The sequence below is a fragment of the Rhipicephalus sanguineus genome, chromosome 11, assembly GCF_013339695.2.
Source record: "Rhipicephalus sanguineus isolate Rsan-2018 chromosome 11, BIME_Rsan_1.4, whole genome shotgun sequence".
Classification (NCBI taxonomy): domain Eukaryota; kingdom Metazoa; phylum Arthropoda; class Arachnida; order Ixodida; family Ixodidae; genus Rhipicephalus; species Rhipicephalus sanguineus.
Window position 1 is genome coordinate 2842315 of NC_051186.1, and position 26209 is coordinate 2868523.

At 47.8% G+C, this 26209-nt stretch overlaps 1 protein-coding gene across 2 annotated transcripts in view; it reads right to left on the reverse strand.

Annotated features, from left to right (window-relative positions):
* LOC119374121 (glucoside xylosyltransferase 2) overlaps window positions 1-26209 on the reverse strand; it is a 102792-nt gene that overhangs the window by 15232 nt on the left and 61351 nt on the right. Inside the window, exons 3-5 of one of the 2 annotated variants that reach the window (XM_037644186.2) lie at window positions 22757-22953; window positions 11883-12030; window positions 4734-4853 (exon numbers count right to left, since the gene is read on the reverse strand). In XM_037644186.2, the coding sequence (XP_037500114.1) occupies window positions 4734-4853; window positions 11883-12030; window positions 22757-22953 (465 nt within the window). The remainder of the gene's footprint in view (window positions 1-4733; window positions 4854-11882; window positions 12031-22756; window positions 22954-26209) is intronic. The other variant, XM_037644188.2, reaches the window with a different exon arrangement.

Consider the following 26209-nt stretch of genomic DNA (forward strand, 5'->3'; position numbering starts at 1 on the left):
CAATGCACCCAGCCCTCACTGGGGCTACCACTATGAAAAGACCCGGGGCCGACAGCTTAAGGAGCTCATCTCCTCGCTCAGTCTCACGTTGCTCACTGATCCGGCACATCCCACACGTTCCGGTAATTCAGTGTCGCGTGACACTTGTCCCGACCTTTCCCTCACCCGTAACATACGCGATGCTACGTGGGAGAATCTCGATGAAACTCTAGGTAGCGATCATTTTCTGCTCCGTATTGCCTTCACACCGCGTCAGAAAATGCGTCACCACTGGGGCCAGGCCCGTCTTACCGACTGGACTAAATTCAGATCGCAACCCTTCCCCCTGATCCCTAATTCAGGCGAATACGCGGCGTGGGCATCTCATGCCCTTCATACGCAACGAGCGCATACTCAGACACTTGCTACCACTAATGTGACTCCCGCTATCGACCCACACCTCCGGCATCTCTGGGATGCCCGCCGCGGAATAATACGCCGTTGGCGGCGAAACAAGCTGAACCGTAAACTCCGCTCCCGCATCGAGGCCCTCACCGCAGAAGCGGCTGCATATTCTGTGCAGCTTGCTGACTCAAATTGGATCGACACCTGCACGAAGGCAGCAGGCCAGATGAGCTCCAAGAGCACGTGGCGACTTTTCCGGAGCCTTCTGGATCCATCCACCACTCGTGGAGAAACACAGCGTCAACTCCGTCGTGCTTGGCATGCCTATCAGGGCACGACGGACCAACTCGCGCGGGACCTTTGCGACCGATACCTTTGTCGCACGGTCGACCCCGTGGGCCCAGAATACACGTATTCTGGTTCCCCCAACTCCAAGCTTGACGCTCCATACACGCTCCCCGACCTGCGGGCAGCGCTGGCGAAAATGCGACGGGGCACGGCTCCTGGCCGGGATGGCATCACAGTATCGCTCCTGGCGAATCTCCCCGACCAGGCCCTCTTATCACTGCTCCACCTCATCAACTCCATATGGGATGGCTCGCCGCTTCCATCAGAATGGATCACTTCGCTGGTCACATTCATCCCCAAATCGGGCAAGCCAGTTAGCATTGAGTCCCTGAGACCCATTTCTCTCACCTCTTGCGCCGGCAAACTCATGGAAACTATGGTCCGCGAACGCCTTTCCGCTTACCTGGAGGCTAGGGGGACCTTTGCCGACACGATGTTTGGCTTTCGCCCGCATCTGTCGGCACAGGACGTCCTGCTCCAGCTCCACCACGATATCATAGAGCCGACTACCATGTGCCACAATGACAAAGCCGTACTAGCTCTCGATCTTCGAGGCGCGTTCGACAATGTCAAACATAGTAGCATTCTTGCCAATCTTTCCACTACAGATTGCGGACAGAAGACCTTCGAATACATTCGCGCCTTTCTTTCCGATCGTGTGGTCTTCCTCCGCATCGACACTGCTGAACACGGCCCGTTCCCACTAGGCACACGGGGTACGCCTCAAGGAGCGGTCTTGTCACCCCTCCTGTTTAACTTGGCCATGATGAACCTCCCTTCTCTTTTGCACGAGGTCGAGGGGGTACACCATGCGCTCTATGCCGATGATATAACAATTTGGACCAACACCGGCTCTCCGGCTCAAATCGAGGAACGCCTACAACAGGCTGCCCTTCTGGTGGACACTTACGCCGCCTCTTGCGGCCTGGAGTGTTCCCCAACAAAATCGGCTCTTCTCTCGGTTTCCCGCCTACCATCACCCCAGATATTCCTCCCTTCCGGACCTGTTCCAGTAGTCCAAGACCTTCGGATTCTCGGGCTGTACCTCTCGTCCTCACTGGACCCTCAGGGCACCATATCCTCTCTCCGACGCACCAGCGAACAAGTGAGTCGTATGATCCGGCGGGTCTCTACCAAGCGTGGCGGCCTCCGAGGGAGCCAGTCCCTCCGGTTGGCCCAAGCGTTTGTGACCAGTCGGGTCCTCTATGCCCCACCCTACCTTCGCCTGCGTCGTCACCACGAACACCAACTAGATACTCTTCTCCGCTCCGTGTATAAGCGCGCGCTGGACCTTCCCATTGCCACTTCCAATAGCCGCTTTGCGGCCTTGGGGGTGCACAACTCCTTCGCGGAGCTGCGGGAAGCCCACCGCGTCAACCAACTTAATCGTCTTTCGCAGACGCCTTGCGGGCGCCGCCTGCTACACAGACTTGGCCTCAACACAATCTCCGACCCGGTACCTCCATCCCCAGTACCGGAAATGTGGCGCCAGAAGTTATGGGTGGAGCCACTCCCCCGCAACATGGACCCCGAACAACACTCCGGTCGAAGGCACGCGCGCACTGCTGCCCTTGAGGCGCGTCACTCCGATCGCCCCGGCGTATTTTATGTAGACGTTTCGGGCCCTTCCCCCTCGGGTCACTACACGGCCGCTGTGATCACAGAAGGTCACCACGTCGACGGCCTCTCATTTAGAGCCGATAGTGCAACTCATGCAGAGGAGGTTGCCATCGCTTTGGCCGCCTCCCACCCCACCACTCACACTATCTTGACAGACTCGCGCTCAGCCTGTTCCCGATATATCCAGGGTTCCATCACCCCATTGGCTGCTCGTCTCCTTCAAGCCGCCTCCTGGCGCTTTAGCCCTCACTCCGTAAGAATAGTCTGGACTCCAGGCCACACAGGACTTCCCGGCAACGAGGCGGCGAATGCCGCTGCCCGCGCTTCTCTCTTCCGGGCCGCTGCCCTTCCATGTCCTGAGTCGGATCCTGGAAACTCGAGACTCACACGCTACCGTGATATTCTGGATTATTATCGCACTTCGCGTCGACTTTACCCTGGCCCTGCTCGCGGTCTGGCGAAAGCAGACGAACGAATACTACGCCGCCTTCAGACTAATACTTTCCTTAGTCCGGCGGTCGCCCGGCACTTCATCCCGGAAATCTCTGGCACGTGCCCGACTTGTCAGGTCCTCGCCGACACCTTTCACGTTGTGGCTTCGTGTCCTGCAACTCCACTTTCTTTCTCATCCCCCTTCCCCATCCCAACTAGAGAGGCTTGGGAGGAGTACCTGCTCGGCTGCTCCACCTTGGATGCGCAACGCTCCTTGGTGGCATGCGCCCGGGCAGCGGCCATCTCCAATGGCGTCCCGGACTAGGGACTGCCACTCAGGCACACAGCAGTTCTCTTGTGAATTTCTTGAATAAAATGTTTACCACCACCACCACCACCTCGACCGTTGCACTTAACCCCAGAAGATGAGACCTTTCGATGGGCTTCGAAACATCGGTACTGTTTCATAGTGCGGCTGCTGCTAGTTTAGCATTGAGAGTTTCACTGTTGAATCTTCGTACCCGCGTGGCACCACTGGCTTGAATATCAAGAACACTCGGCAGAAAGAGGACGAAACACTTGTTCAAGGCGGTAGGAATTAAAATGTTATGGAAACCGCTGGTGATCAAGAGACGCCGCAAGCGCTGGAACTGACAGCGTAGTCTGGGGATTTGCCGCAATACAGTCAAACCCACCAATAACGAAAGTGGCGGGGATATGGGAAAATTTCACTAATGCGAGAATTTATTTATCGCGAAATAACACAATACCACTAAGGAAATGACCAGAAAAACGAAAGTTTAACGCCAAAAGTGTGTTAGCTTGGCTTTTCGCCCTTTGCAATGCAGCAAACGCATACATCGCGGCATCATCATCGTGCGTTGAATCGTGCCGAACGCGTGCCGAACGTGCCGAATCGTGCCGAACGTCCGAATCGTGTCGAACGCGTCCACCACATCTCGTAAGTTGGGAGGCTTCTCCGCGTGGCTAGAGCCCTGGTCCTCAGTGTCGTCGGTTTCACACACGCTGTTCAAGATAGCCTCGTCGTTCAACTCTTCATGCACTAGCACATCTTCGTTGGCGCAAATAAAGTCATCGGCAGCGACGCTGTCAGGAACATCGTTGTCGAGAGAAGAAAGTGTTGTTCTTGCGTGCACTCGGGCACTGCGCTCACGGCAGTGGCTTTGCGAAAGCAGCACGACACGAACTGCGCACAGTACACGATGCATCGCTGTAGGTACACAAAGCGTAGTCACGTAGCGGTAACAAGCCGATGGTTATGTGACAGCTCACAAAAAATAACCACGAATTAAACAACCTGGCGGCCACGGCGACATCCGGCGCGGACAACTACTTTCGGCAGCGTGATGATTTCGTAAACAAACAAGGCTGCGCCCACGCAAGCGTAATGTGGGTAGTTTTTTGCGCAATTTAAGTGCAGCAGGAGAGGCCATTAGGGCATTGAGCTGTCCGCTGACCTTGCGCGAGTATATTGCGTGCGGGAAACGTTGCGTCAATTTTAGTTATTGTGGGATATTGAAGTTCCACAAAGTTTTGTTGTCGAGAAATAAGAATGCATTGACTGCTACGGGCGTTCGCCGACGACAACTAAATGTTTCACAGCAGCGGGAATTTCATTGTTGAGGGATTTCATTATTGCGGGGTTCGACTGTATCCTAAATTTGAACACTGCTTTAACCTAATGATTCGCAGTGCAGCTGTGCAATGCGCTCTTCAAATGTGCTGTGAATATGCAATGCATCTGGCCTAACCACTTTCCCAAATGACCTATCCTCGATCGTTCTTTGTTATGGTGTCGGTTTAACCAGTCGTAAATACTGCGAAGACATTTCCACAGGCAGGTTATATCATCATATCTAAGAAGTAGGACGGCGGTCGGACGTTTGAGCCTTCTTCAAGATAATGTAACAGATTGCAAAGTTACGTACTGGTAAGTACAGTTGTTGCGCTGCACATTCTTCGAGCGTCCTGTTCGGATTGGTCGGTGGCGGCACTGGCTTCAGTTGCGCATGGACGCGCTTCTTGACGCTGGCCGGCCAGGATTCCACCTTGAATACAAGTGGCGTAAATCAGCACAGCAGGATATTATGCCCAAGCGCCAGTTAGCATTATTACATAGACCATATTGCATGAGGAATGAGCTTTGATGCGACAGAGGGACACGGGACAGTACTGAATGTCGTTAGGTTGGCACCACACGCTTGCGACAGCCACAAGACATGGTAAATACGATAAAAAAAGCAGAAGGTACTATATTTTCTTCACGCTGAAGTTTACTTCAAATCCGGTATCTTCTAAAAGCAAGACGTCCGTCAGGTATACAGGTTTCCAAAATTAAACTATGGCGCTAAAATAAATTGAGAATATTTGCAATATCTCTTCCACTCATTAGCTCAGGCGAAGGTATGAATACATTTGGATTTCTGCGTTTACCTAACTCTTTCAGGAGTTCGGGAAATCAAAGACAATCGTTTAGGATTATCGTCAATGCTGGCAAATGAGACAGTGAAGTAAGGCCAGCAGACAACGACACCAAGTTTACGGTTTCTGTGCTATCTTGTCAGCCGCTAGAGTTATTGGGAATAGGTTACGGGCACCGACACGGATGCTAGAGTATACATAAGGCAAGAATTACATGTCACGTGCGGCATTAGCACGCCAGCAAGGAACACCTCGCTTCGTGTGTTGAGACGTGCACCGAAACTGAAAACACTGCACCAAGTTCTTCGTCTTCCCCGTGCAGTTTTCAATGATTCCTTTTTAGGGGCGAAGCTCCTTATAGCGGCACCCGTTCGTCCCTCGTAGCGTAGTATGTAACCAGTCTTACGCTTTGACCTGCAAGGTGGTGCCGGTGGGAGATTTCTCCTGTGCGTTGTTGAACAATAAAAAAAAATTCGCAGCGTGCGCGTTAACTAAAAGCCGAATTCTTCTGTCTCTCATTCCCCATTAGCAGCCATTGGCACGTTCCAGTAGGAAACGTTAGTAGAAGTAGAAGTGTAAGTGTTAGCTAAAAGCCGACTTCTGCTGTCTCCCATTCCCAGTAGCAGCCATTGTTTACCTCCAAGGTAGTGCCTGGTGAGATTTCTCCTGTGCGTGATTAAACAATAAAAATTTTGTTCAAAACACCGTTGATTGATGAAATAAACCAACGAAAGACGCCAGATGTTTTGTAAAAGCAAAACGAAAGAACGCCAGATGTTTCTAAAGCAAAACGAAAAGACGCCAGCTGCTTAACGAAAGACGCCAGATGTTTTCTAAGCAATGGTTTTCTAAACAACGAAAATTCACAGCGTACATGTAAAATTAAAGTGCGCTGCAAGTCGTCATAACTCATCGAACCTTTAGTATAAACGCGCCCGATCTCACGTCGGTGATGATGTACTGGGCAGAATTCACGGAAGATTCACGGTTTACCGATGAACCTCCGCAGCTTCGCCCACTCATCATCATTCACTCCGTGGATATGCTGTGATTTTTTTTAGTTTTCTGAGGTAGATGTATACGCAGAGCACATTATATCGTTATAATTAACTTATACTCAGCTGACACGAGATGACAAAGCTTCTAAAGCGAGCTCATTAAAATTGTCGACTATCTTGTTTCTGCAAATATAAGTTCCACATTCCAAGCTGTCTCAGTATAAGTTTTGACACAGTGCAGTACGCGAGGGCACAAAGATCACATGACGACACGGTGCTGCTTTGTATCCTCGTGTCACCACTGTGTCACCCTTATAATAATCCAAACAAATTATAGTTGGTTTGGATTTGTCCTAAGGGTGACGCTATCTCCCTTCAACCTATTTTCAGAAACAACACACGAGCATTTCTAGAAAAATTTAAAGCCGAGAAGCTGATTCATGTGTTTGAGAGTTGACTCGCGTAACTTGCTCTTATACCTGAATACGGCAAGTTTAGGAATGGCTAATGTCCGGGTTGTTACGGTAACTAAAATTAACACAACAATAACAGAAATCACTTTGAATTTCATCCAGATGTCTAGCGAGTACTTGCTTCACTGATAAAGTTAATTTTTATATTAATAGCGGAAATGCTGACGGCTCACTTGTTTTCGACTATTATGCACAAACCGATTGATTCGATGGCGTAAATCCTTCTGTCCACTCATAGACCGATTGAAAACTTTGCATAGTGTGTAATTTATTCCCATTATTCTCAACCCGTTTTATGTCCGCTGTAGAACGAACGCCTCTCCCGATGCCTTCTAATTTACCTTATAGACCTGATTCCAGTTTTCCCCTGCGAACTTCTCAATATCGTCACTCCATCTAGCAGCAGCGTTTCCCTTCCTTCGTGTCCATTCCGTTGTTGTAACTGACCACCGGTTGCTGTCCTACACACGTAGCACAGACAACGATGATGTGTATTGTAACAAAACATTTTAAGTGCGTGTCGCTACAGATCGCAGCGCATCGTCACATTTGAGATTTCTGCCGCTCTTGCGTTTGTGAAGTTTCATGGTTTTGCGCCGTCACCCGCGCGACCTTATCCCATTGTTTGATGATTGATGGCAGCGCAGGCTAAGGACAAGGACCAAAGAACAACACGAAGGTGTCTTTCTTTTGTCCTTGTCCTTAGCCTGCACTACCACCAATTAGCATGCTATACCAACAAGCCCGAATTGACACCCTTATGCCATTGGTTTATATGGAGAGAGAACACATGAACGGTTAGGTGTGTGGAGACACCTGGTAGCACAGAGATGAACCAGACAAGCACGGGGCGTGGACTTAGCTTTATTCCTCGTGCCGGCTCACGATCCTGGAAGGCGAAGCGTAGCCCCGACAGCTCGTCGGAAGAAGCTGAACATGAAACGCGCGACTACACTGCAATTATCAGACCTACATACAAATATTGCATTTCTACTGACTTCGCTGAAGTGCACAACAAAAAGGAATGTGTCTCAGCGAGCTTCGCCTCAGCTATCAGGGATAGAAAATTTGCTAAAACGACTGCGAACCTTAACTGAGTTCGTTATTCTCAGCCAATTGCACAACTACAGATGAGCGAGGTAACTGCGTAAACGATCCTGCGTAGTACCAATATAAGTTGCTACACGCAAGGGGATCCGCCAAGTCAACAGAGGTTTATCAAATCTAGCTTTGTCCACAAAAGCACATGCTCTCGCAGCTCACGCTATTTGGGACTGCTTAACGCTACTTAACTTGCCTCGTGACCGTTAGGTAATGCTTAATTTGGGGCTGTAAATGATCGGCGCTCGTTGCGGACAAAAACCACCCAGTGAAAACCAACGACCACGAAGCAAAATAAGCAACACGGTGTGCCCTCACTTTTTTCCGAACCTGCTTACAGCACTAGAAATAAAATACGGTCACATATTGGCCTCGAGGCCCACCACTGGAAACGCCGGCGCCACCGTCGGCGTGACGTACTTGGCAGGATCACGTGGTCTCCGCGGCCGCGTCGGCTGCTTGTGGCGCACTGCCGCGTGCTTTGAAAACGAGTTTCAAGTCCCACATGCGCTGCGGTCTGTTCAAAATCGGAAGTTTTCTCTCATTTTCTGCTCAATTGAAACCATTTTAATAGAGTGGCTGCCTCCGAAGGCGACGAACATGGGGCTCTACCGCTCGGTGCCGCAGCGCCGCGCTTACGCAAAGGAGCCCAGTGTCAGCCTGCACCGGTAACCGAGGGACAAGAAACAGCGTGAAGCATGGGTTGTAGAGCTAAGAACCGGCAAGTAGCCATCCGCTACGAGTCTTGTGTGCAACAAACACTTCCGCGACGAAGACTTTTGTTACTGCGTCGGGCCTGTGATGTTCGAGTAGCAGACAGCGCGCACTGAGACGATGGCTCGCGCGCGCTTCCCGCCGGCAAATGATGCTTATCTGCCACAGGATGGTAAAAGCGCTACATTTTACCACGTGCGATGCCATCTCAGAACCCTCCAATGCGACCTCTTGATCGTCGGCCCCGTGCTCAGCGTCCACAAAATCGGCTGCAGATGCACAAGTCATTGTTTAGATACGTTGAATTAAAAAACGCACAGGGTCCCTTATGCATTCGTTAAAGATGACTAGAAGGCGAAAGCCATCTTCTTCTTGTCAGTCGATGTACTGATTCTCCCGCGTTACTGTATTTTCTTTCTTTTCCTAGGCGTCGCATGCTACTACATGCTCGGTCTCGTAGACTGGTTCTCCTTCCACCAGCAATCTCGAAGTGGTGAAGCTTTGGTCTATGAATTTGTTGATCACAGAGAGCGGCAAGCTCACTGGAATGCAAACGGAACAATAATGAGGAGCATTAAAAAAAGGCGTCGCATTTGCTCACGTTTTGTGTGAGCACCAAACGAAACGAATGCGCTGAATAAATAAACAGAAGCAGCGGCATTTGCCCGCTGAGAACACCGATCAATACGCAGTGCGAGACAACTTGTCAAATGACATTGAAACGTACCAGAATTTAGACCGAAAGAGGAAAAAAAAACACTGAATCGTCGGGACGGCAGATCACAAAGTTGTCATGCGCACCGAAGTCGCAGTTGTAAGGAAATAATTTTTGAACTGCTCTGATAGCGTCCGCCCAACAGTAGTTGTTTGTTTACTCACAAATTCTCATGTTTTGCTGCCTAAAGTTCACAGCGCGGTGCCAAAACGCGCTCGTAGCAAAAGCGAAACCAGCAGTACGAACATACATGCAGACGCTCATACATGTAGAGGCACCGTCAGTCGTCGCGAACCCGTGCGATCACTGGCTTGAGGCTTCTTTCTGTTATGCTCCGTTTGGTTATACAGGCAGTCTACTCTGACGAGATATTTCACATAGTTTGCACTCAGCGAGTGACTACCTTTCACGTAAGAAACCGGTTCAGGGGTCTGCAACGCGGTGACAGCGTGAAGCGGGTGCTCGGTTTTCTGCAAAGAGACAGCGACTGTAGACTATCTTGTGCTTTCAGTTCGTCGAAAATGATTATCTTGACAGTAAAGAACACAGTTCATTTCGAAAGTACTTACAGAAATGCCCTGGAGGGCTCCCGCGAGCTGTTTTTGTAGAGCGCCGACAGCAAAACCTATGGGGAGCGCGCCGGCGGCATCCTGCCTAGCACGCAATCGAGGCGCGTCCGATAGAGGGCGACTCCGTAACTCCTCGAGGCCAATAGCCAAACATAAGTGCTAAATATCATCGCGAGGTTTTCGATGAGCTACGCCAACGTAAGCACCGTATGAGAACGTTATGTGTTATCAGGGAAAACATTTTATTTTGTGCAATTCTTGCTGAGATTATTGTTTCGGCAGCTAAGCAACACCTATTAAGTAACAGACAAAGCAGCGTACACAAATGCGCTTGATTTAGTTCGCTACTAACACACAGTGCGCCTTATACTGAACACTGACTCGTTGGCACGCTCCAAATGCTGTCAAAAAATTGGCCGCGTATCTGCGTGCTTCGCTGCAAATGTCGTCTAAAGACGATAGAAGAGGCGCTGCGTGAGATATGAACTCCATCTGGCAATACGTCGGGAAACGTGAATGCTGTGTTGCGGGCTGGTAGTCCCGGCGCAGCAGCAGGCGAAGACCGGCGGTGACCAACGCGACCGGCGGGGACGCCAGCCAGCCCGAACACGCGGTTTAGCGCGAAGCGCCAAAGCAGAAGAAACGTCCGCACTCAACGAGTACTCTCCACACACTCTTTTATATTCACGTCGCCTGGGTAAAGCAGGAATGCCAGTGCGGCGCCCCATGGCATTCGTACAGTGCAATACTGAACCGAAACCGAAACACAACAATGAGCTCGTGCAGAGGGCACGGAGGAAGCCAAGTTTCGGCGCAGTCGCATTTTCAGCGCAGCTTAAGAAACTAGGGTCTCTTGAATTACGTATCTGTGTATTTTCTATTAAAGGAACACACCGCCTAATACTTACCGAGTGATGTTGCGCCTCAGATATGCGTAATGTGTGCTTTTTGATCAACAATGTAAACAAGTATGAACCTAGTCAGCCGTTCACGATGGCTGGCCCTTGGGCAAGTGGTTCAACTTTGGCCGAGTGGCTGAATCGAGGGACGTGCCGACAAACAGAAAGACAGACAGACAGAAAGACAGACCAAAATTTCTGCGTTTAAGTTCCCCAAGAAAGACTATCGTCCTTAAAAAAGCATTTTCCTATGGCATATCAACAGCACATACCACTACACCGGGCAATGTTTCTTGGCTAGAACCTTTTTTCCACGCACCGTATCTCCTAACTTTTCTCAGTGATGCATGTCCTTGCGAGTTAACGGTCCTAAACCTCGTAGCATTGGCTCGCTCTTGAGGCCATTGCTACACGAGTTTAGCATTTCTATATCGCATGCCTCTCCGCCCTTGTGTGCAAGGGCTTTGATGAGGCAATGGTGCTACTCTTAGAAACCTGTTTTTAGTCCATCACGCCTTCAGAAGCATTACTTCTGATCATAGCACACTCCATCAATCGTTGCCATAATTTTATTAAATATAAGTGTTTTTACGCACTACTTTGCGATTGGTTTTGGGCCACTATACAGCCATATTTCATATACCACAAACATTTTAATGTTCCAATGAAATCAAGATTATAATAATAATATCTGGGGTTTAACGTCCCAAAACCACCATATGATTATGAGAGACGCCGTAGTGGAGGGCTCCGGAAATTTTGACCACCTGGGGTTCTTTAACGTGCACCTAAATCTAAGTACACGGGCCTCAGACATTTTCGCCTCCATCGAAAATGCAGCCGCCGCGGCCGGGATTCGATCCCGCGACCTTCGGGTCAGCAGTCGAGCGCCATAACCACTAGACCACCGTGGCGGGGCTGAAATCAAGATTCCTTGCCCCTCCTTGGCCAAGCCTTGCCCTTGGGCCATTAAATCCCATATACCATCATAATCAAATGCTGTCAAACAATACGCTCTGTTAGGCAAGTTGGTGCATATCTACTTGAATGACGTGGCGTGAGGTTACAAACGAGAAGAAAAAAAGACGCACAGGAAAGAATTTCTGCCCCTCTATTTTTCTTCTCGCTTCTAACCTTACGCCACGTCTATAAAGTTGTTGTTAAACGAGATGGATCTAAGGACGTACCTGTTCTTTCAGTTGCGCCTCGTTTTGCTTGTCGGTAAGGATGATGAGGTTCAATGGCGACGTCGAGTACGCTATCGCTGACTTGATAGCAACCAATGCAAGGTCGGCCTGCATCTCACAGACGAGAAATGCCATCGTAATCGTTTCGCTGCAATGAAATATTGTACGAATGCATGTCAAAGCCAACGTAATATATATTTTTGAGGCGTAATTTTTATCTCCTAGCTGCATTAGATGCGAAGTATCTTATGGCGGAGTTCAATCCGGTGGTGGTGGTGGCGTGCGGCGTGACCACCCTTACTGCGCATGCGCATACCCTGACCACTTCCCCTCCCCTCTCCACTTCCCCTTTTCCCTCCCCCTTTCCACTCTTCCTCTGAAACGCAGGCTAGACATGCCGAAATTCTCTCCTGAGCAACGCCGCGATGAGCACCAGCGCATGCGCGTCCCCTCCCCCTCTCTCTCCTCTCCTACGCTTCCGCCCTCTCGCGCGCCTGTCGACCGCGTTCCCCGCTCGCCCTATGAGAATTAACGGCCAAGCTAGAAGGAAGACAACACGCGCGTAGCGCTCCTCTTCGCGTTCCACGACGCGAGGTCCGTAGCATGCCCAGCGAACGCCAACGGAACGCGATCGTGCAAGTTCTCCGGCTTCGCATCGCCTCATGGTCCCCTTTAGCGGGAAATGGCAATTTTTTACTGGTAGCCACACAAATAAATCCTCCTTATTTTTAGCGAAATTTCAATCTAACACGCCTCCTCCTCCTGCTCTCAACCGTGGTCAAATTTCTTATGAATGTCCTGTCTGGTCACTCTACATGGGCTATTTCCCATCAACACCTCCATCATCGTGAACAACGCAGGCGGAAACAGCGGCCGATCTATGTCCACGCAAGGATGACACCAACGTAACTCGCGCAGTCATTGCCGCGTTGCGTGAGCTCATTGTTCATTATACCTGCAAGCATTTTAAACGGCATCGCACTGCCTGATTCACTGCTCTTCTTCATTACACTTCCCTTCCCAAGGAAGCTGTTGTTCACACTACGCCTTACATGCTCATCTCATCCTGATTTTATATGTCAAGCTGACACAGAACATAAATTCTGGTCTCTATGTTGAGTTTTTTTTTGGTAACACTAATTTTTTGTCTTATATGCTAGTACTCTTGAAATCTAGCGATTGCACATACGTCTCTTTCAGCAATGAAGTGAGCTGCCTCTGGTGATTTGGTAATGCACGCCTAATGTACTCCACGTATCGCATTCCTATTTTTTCCGCAAGTTTGCTTCTCCAAATCAGGGACACTATGAATAATGGGCTTGGATAAAGCTACTCTACAAAAGTGATTTTTGGGCTTTACTGCCTGCCAGTCATGAATTTTCAACTCTTGGCAAGGTTCTTGATGAATGCCTGTGTTTTTCTTATTAATCTTGAACCCTACACGCACAAATTTGCAGCAAAATTATAGAGTCAGTTGTCGTAAGTCATCCTCAGCATTGCTTAAACTAGAATTATCTCGAAAATATTTGACTGTTGATATTATTGGCTTCGATCACGTAGTGCTATTTTCAGGCTAAGAACTTGAATAATTCGTTAAACATTCTGCGAATAGCATTCCAGACATTTTGTCGCTTCGTATGACCCGTTTCTTGATAGTTGAAAGATTTGTCGTTATCAATAAAGTCATTAAAGAGGTCGGTTGTAACATTCTTTCCTCTTGTTGGTTCATATCACGTTTATTCACCTTAGTACAATCTAAGACATAAGGTGTACGCGTGCTGTGTGCGCTTCCTACGAAACTTTATACGGGCATGCGAATCCTATTGAGTAAACGTTTGAAAGCTCAGGCAAGCGGCGAGATTTCGAATTAAGGAAGCTTACCAATTTACACATCGCATTAAAACAAATCACCGCCCAATTACTCCGCACAGATGGCTCACCAGCGAAGCTGAAGCGGCGTTTATCACGAGTCCCGGTGTTTATCACTGGCTGGGATCTATCGGTGTCTCTTCTCTTGTAGCTTTTGATTTCGCTACTAACAGATGCGTGCCTCAAACTTTGTGCTAGGTGACGCTAGCTTAAGAGATATTAGGTAGTTTTACAATAGGGTATGCAAAATCACTGGACGACAATTCACTCATCGTTGTTTACATGAACCACGTACGACTGACAGCAAATGACAGAGCTGGTGCTAGTATTTCGCGAGTTGCAGTCTTCCTGTGACGTCAGACTAGTGACGCAAAACTATCGGTGAATTGACTATCGGTAGCATCGATAGCTTTTTTGAAACTATCGACAGTGCAAAGAAACTGTCGATAGTATTATCGATACTGCAACAGATAGTACTACCGCTAGTATTGCTACCAGTAATACTGTTACGTGGTCGTGACCGTGAAGAAGACTCCAGCAGACCTCGGAAATGCGTAACTCTTTATTTGGCCGAACTTGTGGCCGGGAAACGGAAAGTCAAACTGCAAGCAAGGCGCGCTGTAAACAGATAGCGGCGAACAGAGCGTCGGCCGTCGTTAATCTGCCCTGCGGTAAGGCGTGTCGGCATTTATACATGCAGCATCGAACATTCAAGGCCTTATCGCTGGTGTTCGCGTTAGTCCGAGAATGATCTCAACTGTTCGCGTTTGGGCGCTCAAGCTTATAAGAAGATTCTAAGATAATCCACGTTCCCGGACATTAGGGCGCGGCTTGCGCAAGGCGGAGGCTGCGCGTGCAACGGACTAGTTACATAAAAATGAAAAAAAAAGAAGCGCACGTGGCAATACTATCGATAGTGCTGTGAGTAATTATGCTCTTGTTGGCGGGTGATATTGTCAAAACATTAGCGTCATCCTACAGTAAGCAATAATCAGTTCGTTTAATTTGTGAGCAATATTTTGGCGAAAGACAAATTATTTCCGAAGCGAAAATGCCAAAATATGCCCATCAAAAATTCACATTCAATAATAACCAGTTACATCTTACTCTTAGCAAACCAAGCTTTTGATAGCTTTATGTTGGGACGTGAAATAACAATTATTACTTGATATTGCTATTTTTAAATAAAAAAATGCAATATAAATTTGAAGCCACGCAGTTCCGCCATATGTAACGGCTGCCTTTCCGCTACAGATGAGCAGTTAAACTTGATCATCATGTGTGCGCCCAGCATTCTGGTGAAGGAACATAAGTATGTAAACATTCTTGCCCTTCAGCCTGCTCCACCATACACAACGCACTCGTGGAAGAAAGTTTATGCTGCAGCGAGTTCGTGCGGTTGCCTTTACACTACCGATAGTATTATCAAACTTATTATCGATAGCGCTATCGATAGCTTTTTTCCCCATCGATAGTTCGATAGTGTCTCAACTATCGATAGTATCGATAGTGCTATCGACAGTTCTACATCACTACGTCAGACATGTGTTGACACGTCACCGCGAAGCCGACCTCTCGATACCGAAACCCAAAGTGATTTTATTGCGATAGCAATTATATGGACAGTCTCGGCTGGATTTTGCCGTCGCCGCCGTCATGCACCGTATATGTATAAGTATATATATATATATATATATATATATATATATATATATATATATATATATAAAGCCCCAAAGAAAAGTAATTCAGAAAAATGCTTCCGAAGCGCGGAATCGAACCAGGGACCTCTTCCTCCGCAGCGAGTGGCGCTAGCCACTACGCCACGAAACGCAGATCCTCCACGTAGGTAACGGCGAGCGTTATATACACACCCTTTACCGCTGGACGGACTCAGAGACGGCTGCGCTTATAAGCGTTTCTTCATTACCAGCGAGATGGCGTTAGGAGCGCGAGAGGCGCATTTAAAAGTCGTCGGCGAGCTCGCTCGCTTCTTCTTATACTTGCGCAGGGAGGACCTTGCCCTTCCGCTGTCTGCTCGCGCGGTTTTCTTGTGCTGAGGGGAAGAGGGATGTTTCACGCTTTCACCGTGATGTCCGCGCTCATGTTACGGAGCGTACGAAAGCCACTCGAGCTCAGGGACGCCGCTAAACGAACAAACAGAAGATGAGCGCGAACTATCAAGTGTCAAAGCTCGACACTTGAAGCACGCTAGTTTCCTTCGCTGCTTCGGCCGCCTTTGCAACAGGAGCGCTGTTCAAACTGAGAGTATCCAGTGGCGAGCCTCACTTCATATAGCATTAGTTTCTTGCTATCGCATTCATTGCGTCGGCCTTGCGGCGAAACTGACTTTTTTTAAGGTAGCGGTGTTAAAAATATATTCAATACATTCCCAAGACACTCGTATTTATATTTAGAGCAACAAGCCGAAAATATTAAAATTTCGTGTCAGTACATCCTTTAAGAAACGACCGCCACGTAGGGCCGCTTTACATGAAACGCTTAGAAAGTTTTTTACCGTTACTTCAAGAGAATAACAGGCGCCAGAGAAATAATGGTTGTTGTTGTTGTTGAGTTGGGTTTTATGGCGCAAGAGCGACTAAGGCTATGCTGCGCCAGACACATGATGGGGAAAGGGAAAAGAACCTAAAATAAACAACACTATGGCCCTGACTATGAATGTGTGCTGGGCGATGATAGATGGGATTAATGAGTGGTGTAGCTTGGCTGTAGAGAGGCCTAAGATAACTCGCTGCCTGAGCGCGTAAAATTTATGTATACTCTAAAATTATGGGCATGATGCATGGGCTGGCCAATGTGTATGAATGGTGCCCGAGGTTATCAAGGAATAAAGTGACGGCGTTCTTGTTGCACTACTGCTCTGCCCGTGTCCTTATAAGCAAGAGCCGGGAGGCCAGTGCCTCATGTAAGGATACCTACCGCAGCAAAGGCCTCCTGGAGAGGCCGTGCTGCAGGTCGCATTAGTTAGGTTTTTCTATTACGGTAACAGTAGCACAGCCTGTCATAATTAAAGTGTATTTAATAATCCTGCTTCGTCTAAAAAACTGATCACATTATCTAAGGGGATTAAAGGCTCATCATCTAAGAGTAACATTGGGTGAAATGGAATGTTTAACTTGTAAAAGATATGAAAATGTTTTTTTCTTAGAGTTTCCAGATGTGGGCAAGCAATTAACATGTGGGCTACTGTTAGTTGCTCATAACATTTATCGCATGTTGGTGGTTTTTCATCTGCCAATAGATAGTTATGTGTGACATGTGTATGGCCTATTCGAAGTCGGCACATTACTACTTCAATAAAACGTTCTTGATGATAGCACGTCTTCCATTCACCAAGGATAGGTTTAATTAGGTGAAGTTTGTTATTTTGTTGCGAATTCCATATAAGCTGCCAATGAGAGCTGATGGCCAGGCGAACTGCTTTAATCGCATCCCTAACAGGTACGTTTATCTTTGAAACACGCAGCTGTTTTGCCGTTGCTGCTAGTTGGTCCACGCTTTCGTTACCTTGGATCCCAACATGACTCGGGACCCAACAAAATTTTATGATGTGGCCTTCAGGTAGGTGTGATAGGATATTCAATATATCACCTGTGAATGGCTCATACTGATATTTGGAATTTAAGGCTCTAAGAGCACTTAAAGAATCAGTGAAAATAACTGCTTTTTTATGTTTTGTGCTTATAATATTTCGTACTGCCATCAACAAGGCATAGCACTCAGCGGTGTATACAGAGACGAAATGAGGCAGTCTGGTCACTTGTTCGTGTATTCCTCCTGCCACGCTGCTTCCAACATACGCAGACGTCTTCGAACCATCGGTGTAAAATTCTTTGTAAGTGTGGTACTTTTCTTGTAGCGTGCGGAATTCCTGCAGTATATGTTCACGTGGGGTATGTTGTTTTTTTATATGTGTTAGTGAGAAATCAAGGTGTTTGGAGAAGTCACTCCAGGGGGCCAATCTGTCTGGTCTTCTGGCGACGGAGAGTGCTTCATTAGGTACATTTAGGGCGTGAAATTTTTCTTCAAATCTCAGTATTAGTGGTCTAATGGCGTTTGGCTTGTTTGTGTAGTGTAGTCGTTGGTCACAGCGTGTGATAATGTTGTGGCATATATGGTTTGGCGAAGAACGAACTCTAAGGACATATGTAGACATCAGTTGCGTTCTCCTGTATTCCAAGGACGGTTCGTTACTTTCGGAGTACAAGCTAGGAATGGGCGAGGTCCGGTAGGCACCGGTTGCTAGGCGTAGCCCTTTGTTATGGATAGGGTCTAGGCGCTTGAGGTACGAGCCTCTTGCAGAACCATAGATTATGCTACCGTAGTCTACTACGTACCAACGAACGATAGATGTGTAGGAGGCATTTACGGTCGGAGCCCCAGCGCTTCCGGGACAAGACTTTCAGGACATTAAGAGCTTTATTGGCTTTGACCTTCAGATTATTAATATGTGAAAGAAAGTTAAGCTTTTTATCAAATACAACACCCAGAAACCTTTGTTCCTGTTTTACTGGCAGTAATGTTTCGTTTAATTTAAGGACGGGGTCTGGTTGCAAGCCTCGTTTGTGAGAGAACGCCACAGCAACAGTCTTTTCGTCTGAAAAACGGAAGCCGTTTTTGTTGGCCCATTGGGTAAGCTTGTTTAATGCAATTTGAGTCTGTCGTTCACATGTCGTAATGTTGGATGACCGGCACGCTATTTGGAGATCATCGACGTAAAGTGAATGCATAATAGTGGATGGTATCACCTGATTCAGCGAGTTCATTTTGACGACAAAGAGGGTTGTGCTTAAGACACAGCCCTGAGGCACACCGTTTTCCTGAGTAAATGGACGTGAAAGTGTTGAGCCTAAACGAACTTGGAACGTTCGGTCTGATAGAAAGTCGGACAAGCAGTTGAGCATCCTGCCGCGGATTCCTAGTTCCGCCAGGTCTTGTAAGATACCATATTTCCAAGTTGTGTCATATGCCTTTTCAAGGTCAAAAAATACTGCTAAACAGTGCTGCTTGTACAAAAAAGCTTCTCGTATTGTGTGTTCAAGGCGGACGAGGTGGTCGGTAGTCGAACACCCCTTCTTGTAACCACACTGATGGAAATTTATTAATTTATCGGTTTCGAGGACGTATGTTAGCCTAACGTTAATTATGCTCTCATACGATTTGGCTATACAACTTGTGAGTGCTATGGGTCTGTAGCTGGATGGTAATGTAGGATCTTTTCCAGCTTTCAGAAAGGGAATGATAAAAGCTTTTTTCCAATTCGTTGGCATTCTTCCAGACTCCCAGATAAGGTTAAAGAAGTGCAACAATGTCTTCACCGCTTCCTGGGACAGATGGGCGAGCATTTGGTAATGTATTCTGTCTGGACCAGGTGCTGTTTTCTTGCCTTGAGAAAGTACATTGTTCGTTTCCTGAAGGGTTAAGGGGGCGTTGTATGGTTTGTCCTTGAAACCTGTTGTCGGAAGCTTATGTTTTTCCATAGATTGTTTATGTTTTAGGAAGGCCGTCGAATAGTTGGCTGAGCTCGAAATAGTGCAAAAGTGCAATGCTAGTAGGTCTGCCTGTTCATCTAACGTTGTCTGAATGGTAGGAGTTGAGAGAATGGGGATGGTATATGAACTATAGTTGCCGTTAAACTTGTGCACCTGATCCCACATTCTTTTAGATGTGACAGAGCTGTTAATTGATGAGACATACTTTTTCCAGGAGAGCTTTTCGGCCTGCCTGCGGATAAATCTTGCCTTTGCTCTTGCCTGTTTAAACGATAGGAGATTGTCTTGTGTAGGGTATCTACGAAAGATTCCCCATGCCTTGTTTTGAATTTTCTTAGCCTGTGTGCACTCCCTTGTCCACCAGGGTTTAAGTCTTTTATTTAGAATGCCGGAGGATTGCGGGATGGTTTGCTCGGCTGCCGCGAGTATGCAGGTAGTGATTGTCTCATTCATTTCATCTATGCTTAAACCGTCAAGTACCTCTTTTTCTAGGGCGGCTTTTTCAGTGAATAGCGCCCAGTCTGCCAGATGTAGTTTCCACCGAGGTGGTCTAGATGTGGTAGTAGGGAGAGTTTGCGTTAATTTTATGATAGCAGGCATGTGGTCACTGCCGTAAACGTTATCTATTACACTCCATTCGAAGTCACAAAACAGCGACGGTGAGCACAGTGCCAGATCTAAGCAACTCGTCGCTCCTGTGCTTGGGGAGCAGTAGGTGACGCTACCCGTATTTAAAAGGCATATGTCGTTACTCAGAATAAAATCTTCGAGGATTTGACCTCTGACGTCTGTTGTACTGCTTCCCCAGAGCGTTCCATGCGCGTTAAAATCCCCTGCTATAACATAGGGTTCCGGCAGTTGGTCCAAAATTTTCTTCAAATCCAGAACAGTAAAATGTGTATGCGGAGGAATATATACGGAACATATGGTGACAGTTTTGTGAGCTAAAATAGTGACGGCTGCGACCTCCATGTTACTGTTGACTATTATCTCTCTTGTTGCGATGCCGCTTTTGACAACGACAGCCACACCGCCAGACAGCCGGCTAGCGTGAGCGCGGTCGCGCCGCACTACGGTGAAACCTTTAAGAAAATTTACATGTTTTTCTCCTAGGTTGGTTTCCTGTAAGCACATGGCCATTGGAGAGAAGGTACTTAGCATGTCTCTTACGTCACCTAGGTTATGAATGAGTCCTCTACAATTCCAATGTAGAATAAAAGCCATTTTGGAAACGAAAATTCAAAAGAAGAGGAGAACAAAAGAGGAGTTAGGAAGTAACGAATATGGGTGAAAGATTTGAGGTGACATGTCTGTAGATACACGGTAATCAAAACAAAAGGAACCATAACCTTTGAGGTTATGGAAATGCAAGCTCGTTTATTTACAGGGCCTTTTTGAGGCCCTGTAATTAGGGTTTTGTCTTTTCTGGAGCGGTCGAGCGAGGCTCGCCGCTCCTTAGACGCTGCCTGCAGCGACTGGCTAGCGGTAGTGTCCATAGCCTCCGGGGAAGCGTTGGACAGTCGCTCTAACGAGCGATCTGTGCGCCTTCTGGGCTTCGTCTCAGTGGACGGTGCCTTCGACGCACCTGTACCCGAGGTCGACGGGATCACCACCGTCTGCCCCATGCCCTGGCTCGTGCCAGTGCATGTCGAGGCCTCCGGTGTGGCCGTGTTGGGTGGGGGCAGGGCAGCCTTGGCTGCTCCCGCCTTGGGGGCGAGCGACGGTCGCTCCAGCACGCTGTGTGTAGCTTGAGCGGCCGCCTGATGCCGTCGTGGTGCTGCCCCCTGTTGCACCACTTCGGCAAATGATTTTCTTGGAAAGTACAGAGAAACACGTTGTCTTGCTTCGCGGAAACTTATGTTGTGCTTGAATTTCATGGTGATAATTTCTTTTTCTTTTTTCCACGCTGTGCAGGATCTGGAATACGCCGCGTGGTCCCCGTCGCAGTTCGCGCAGTGGACTTCGGCGTTGCAGTCATCATCTGTGGAGTGTCCCGTGGTACCGCACCGTGCGTAGGTAAGCTGTCCACGGCAACTCTGCGAAGCATGGCCGAATCGTTGGCACTTGAAGCAGCGCCGCGGATTTGGAATGTAGGGTCTGACAGGAAGTTTGAGATAGCCAGTTACTATTTCTTCTGGTAGTGTGCAAGAACTGAAGGTGAGTATTATGTGCTTGGTAGGGCTTTCTTTGTTGTCTCTCCGCATTTTGATACGTTGTACTTGTATGACTTTCTCGTCTTTCCAGCCCGCCAAGAGGTCGCTATCGGTTAGGTCCATTAAGTCGTCGTCCGAGACGACACCTTTCACAGTGTTCATGGTTCGATGGGCGGTGACGGTGATGGGTTTGTCCCCAAACGCTACAAGTTTTGTCAGTTTCTGGAATTGCGACTTGTCCTTTACCTCGACTAGAAGGTCCCCACTTGCCATCTTAGTGGCCTTGTAACCACCTCCGATGGTCTCAGTGAGGCACTTCGACACTAAGAACGGTGAAATGTTTCGTGCTTTCTTCTCTGTGCTTTCATAGTGTATAACATGGAACTTTGGAAAACAGTCTTCTTTCTTCGAAAGGAAATCAACGGTTGCATCGTTGCGTCCCCTTTTGTGGGGACGATCTGTTGAGAAAGGGTTAGGTGAGCCCATGAATAAGTTGTGTCTTCGGTAACAATGCCAGCCACCCACCATCGAGCCCAACAAGGGGACACGACAGAGGCTGTGGTGTATCACGCCCTGCCCTGCCAGCTGTACATTATCACTATAACCGAATATGGTAACCCAAGGTTGGAGCACCACACAGGGTTAACCCTCGCCGCCCAGAGAATGGAAGTAAATTGAAGAGAGGAGATGACAGGAAAGATTAAAAGTGAGAGGGAAAGACGAAGATGAGGGGAGAGAGAGACAGGAAAAGGCGACTGCCGATTTCCCCTGGGTGGGTCAGCCCAGGGGCGCCGTCTACGTGAAGCCGGGGCCAAAGGGGTGTGTTGCCTCTGCCGGGGGGCCTTAAAGGTCCAATCACCCGGCGTCGGCTCAACCCCCAGGATCCCCTTTTCCCCGGACACGGCAAAGCCACGCACGGCTAGGCGTGGGAGGGGGTCGAAACCCCCCCGTTAGCTCGGGTCCGTGGTGTCGCTACACACCAAACGCCTGCTTCCACAGACGGAGAAATAATGGGTACTGCATTACGCATGACAGGTACCAAAAGTTGGATGCATGCACATTAATTTCAGCGTTTAGGGAATACTCGTTGCTTCATAGTTGCCACGACCTATGCGACCAGGCAGTTCTTATTCCCTCTGGGAGAGAGATCCGTTCTGCAGTTGACACGATATAGCCTGCTTCTGATGATGACTCTTGTTATTACATAATAGTACAGGCGAGTTGCTGGTACCGGCAGTAAAGTATATTGTGAGGCTGTTGGGACATGTGAGTGAGTTGAACCTCTTCCTGGGCGATACTCCAAGCACAGGAATACCTCATGTTTGAGCGCCGCACTTACCTTTCGCTGCCTGGAATCCAGGTGGGGCGTACAGCACTGACCTCAGCTTTTCGCAGTGGCACAGATTTAGTCTGGTGGCATTTGGAGCCGATGCAGATATGTAACCTCGGTGCGTTCGTAATGAAGAACGATGCCACAATAACGGCGATGCACAGGTAAACAAGCGCCTTCGGCGACACGCGGGATCTCATTTCACTCTGTATGAAAAACAAAAAGATCGCTTAGAGACTTACTGACGTATAACATGCAATATACGAGTTTTGGTTCGTTGCGGAAAAGAAGTATGCGACACTCTGCCCTCACAGATTGTTGGAGAATGTGAACACTTCTTCAGAACAGTCGTGTTCTTGAGTTTATGATGATGTGACATGAAATACCATAAATCATCAAGGGCCATTTGAGGGCCAAAGAGCGCCAGTTCATGGGACAAAACATGTGAGCAATGATTATGGTGAGTGGCTCTATAATGGCCTTATATCTTTTACGCACCTTTAGTGCGCAGAATTTTAAGTATTAAAATCACGAGAGCGTAGTTGCGTAGTGAGAATGAATGGCGAGTGGTCGTGATAATAAAACTATGGTTATATGGCATGAGCACGAATGCCTCGTCAACGCCCTTGAGTCCAAGGGCTGTGAGGCAGGTGCTTTCTTTAAGTGCAACTACCGCAGCAGCAGACTCTGTTAAGAGGCCGTGCTACGGAATGCCTGGGTAAATGACGTGAAAGCTATCCACATCTTTTAAAAACGAAAGCAATGACTGAGGTTTAAAAAGCAGTTCCCGACTTATTAACATCGACGGCTCGAGTGGTATTTGCTGTCGGTAGGACGGCGGAAAGTGTTTCCTTCTAATAGCGTCTAATTGTTTGCATTGCATCAGAATGTGGAGCACGGTAAGCGGTTCACCACAACTCTCACACATGGGTAGATCATTACGGGACAAAAGGTGCGAATGTGTGCTGCGTGTGTGTCCTATCCATCATCTAGTGTCGCTTCTGTGCGGCGTGACTTCAATACTGGTGGCCAATTTCGAATCCACGGTTTTATTACATGTAGTTTTATTGTGCGTTTCATGGTCCCTTAACCGCTGCCAGTAAGCCCTGAGCGTTTTCCTCAGCAGGGTGTTCCAGGTACATTCAAGGGACAGCTACGGTTGAACCGGTGGTGTCGTGCTTTTGAGTTCACAGCGGTAATGCATAGCGAGGAATACGCAAGAAGGTCGATTTTGATGTCGATAGTCTAATGGAGACATAGATAACGTTCCCATTTTCCCGCCATTGATATCAAGCGCTTGCTTGCCACGTGATATAACCTTAATGAAACCTTTATATCTATCTTAATGAAAAGCAACAAATATTGAAGCCGAAGAAGGCATAAGGGATGATAAATGTACTGTTTTAAGTGTATTGTAGTAATTATCATATAGATCTGAAGAAAGTAAAGTGGGCGAAATGACTTGACGACGACTAGGACCACAAGGAGACTCCTACCGCTACATGACATTCCTATATTGTTTTGAAATGCGAAGCACTTCTTAGCGAACCAAAGACACTTTGAGCGTATCTATCTATCTATCTATCTATCTATCTATCTATCTATCTATCTATCTATCTATCTATCTATCTATCTATCTATCTATCTATCTATCTATCTATCTATCTATCTATCTAGCCGGCTACGTCTGCGTGCTCTCGTGATCGCCTCCTTAACGTGGTGTGACCAAAATTTGCATGGGAGAGTAAGAGGGTTTGATGAATACGACTTTCTGTTGATGACATGAATAACGTGAAAATCCTGTCGCGTACGTCGTCAAACCCTTTCCTCCAGAAATGTGTGGCACATACCCGTATACCACGGCCCGTGGTATGCGGGTAAGCGCCACAGGTGATTGGTATTGGTACATTGGTAATTTAAATGCGAGAGCGTTCAGAAAAACCGACAGCGGCAGCGTATACCCCAAGAATGCAAAAAATAAAAATTAGAATTCCCAGCAGGAACTGAACCCAAACATTTTGTGTGGCAGTCAGGTATTCTAACACACAGCCACGCCAGGTCTAGAAACTACTTTGGAAAAAGGCCCTGCGCAAGCGTAATGTCGGTGCAACGTCAATTTTGGTTGTAGTGCTGGCTATCTAATTTTATAACAAAGCAATAAACACTACATATGTACTCTTATGATACAGGCGTCATATCGGGTCAACGTCAGTTGTGGTTGTAGTGCTGGCTAATTTTACAACAAAGCAATACACACTACATATGTACTTCTAAGGTACAAAAGTCGTGTCGGGTTAACGTGAGTAGTGGTTCCAGTGTTGGCTCCGCTTTTATAGCAGTCTAAAAAATTTTATATTTGTATTCCTGTGATTTAGCAAGCTATATTCAAGCGTCTCTACACCCTGGAGGAACGCGAGAACGAAAATTACGTATGATATTCACAACATCGCACCGCAGCGTGCAGTTGGTTTCGATAACACAGACGTCTGCGCTCTAACGTGGCTGCTGATACTACGTCAGATCGTAAGTTACCATTTCAACGTAGGTGTAGTCGGCGTGCCTGGTCAGCCCTATATGTGCACACAACTCCTCTCCGTTTACAAAAACACGTCGATCCACCTCGTAACGCTTGGCTCAAAGCCACAAAAAATGCGACATAGATTTACTGGCTGACTGTTTCGCATGAAACCGATTCCCACATGGCATGGGATCTGCCGATTTTTTTTTTTTTCCGAAGCAGTTTGAAGAAATAGCGTGGCTTTGTGGCAGAGCACCTGCTTGCCACACAGACGGCCCGGGTTCGATTCTCACTCGAACCCGAAGGTTTTATTATTTTATTTGCATCTTTCTCGATTTTTGGGTCACAGACAAGAAGATTTTTCGTTCACGACCAACGACGCCGACACCGGTATTTCTGTGAAACAAGCTCTTTAACGCTATCGCATTAATATGAACCAACTACCCCTAATCTACATGTCCTGAATATAAAGCGTGAGTACCATACATTACAAACAGAACAGAGTTCTCAAAGAATAGTTAATCTCTGCATACGTATTTATTGTTTCGATTTAGTGTCCCTTGAGTTAGCGCGCGACGTCAATTGCACGCGAAAAAACAAAACATGCATTGCGTCGGCACTCTTTTCAAGAGCGAAATTCCCGAGTTCCAAACGATCAACCATCCCCGTTCCCCGCCTTTGCTTTGTAGGACTAGGACTAGGGTGGCTAGAATGGGGAGGTGTGATGACCGGCCTCCGGAGGCTGGCCCAAAAGCGCGTTCCTGCCGCGCGGTGGCGCTGATGGCGGGGGCGCGATGGAACATGTACTGATTGAATGTGGCGATATTCACCCAGGTATACGTGTGGGCACGAGTCTACATGAAGCCTTGGGCTTTAGGGACAACAATGGAAAGCTGAACACGTCCGCGAAGAAATAAGTAAGAGACGGTTAGAGTATTTGTGGC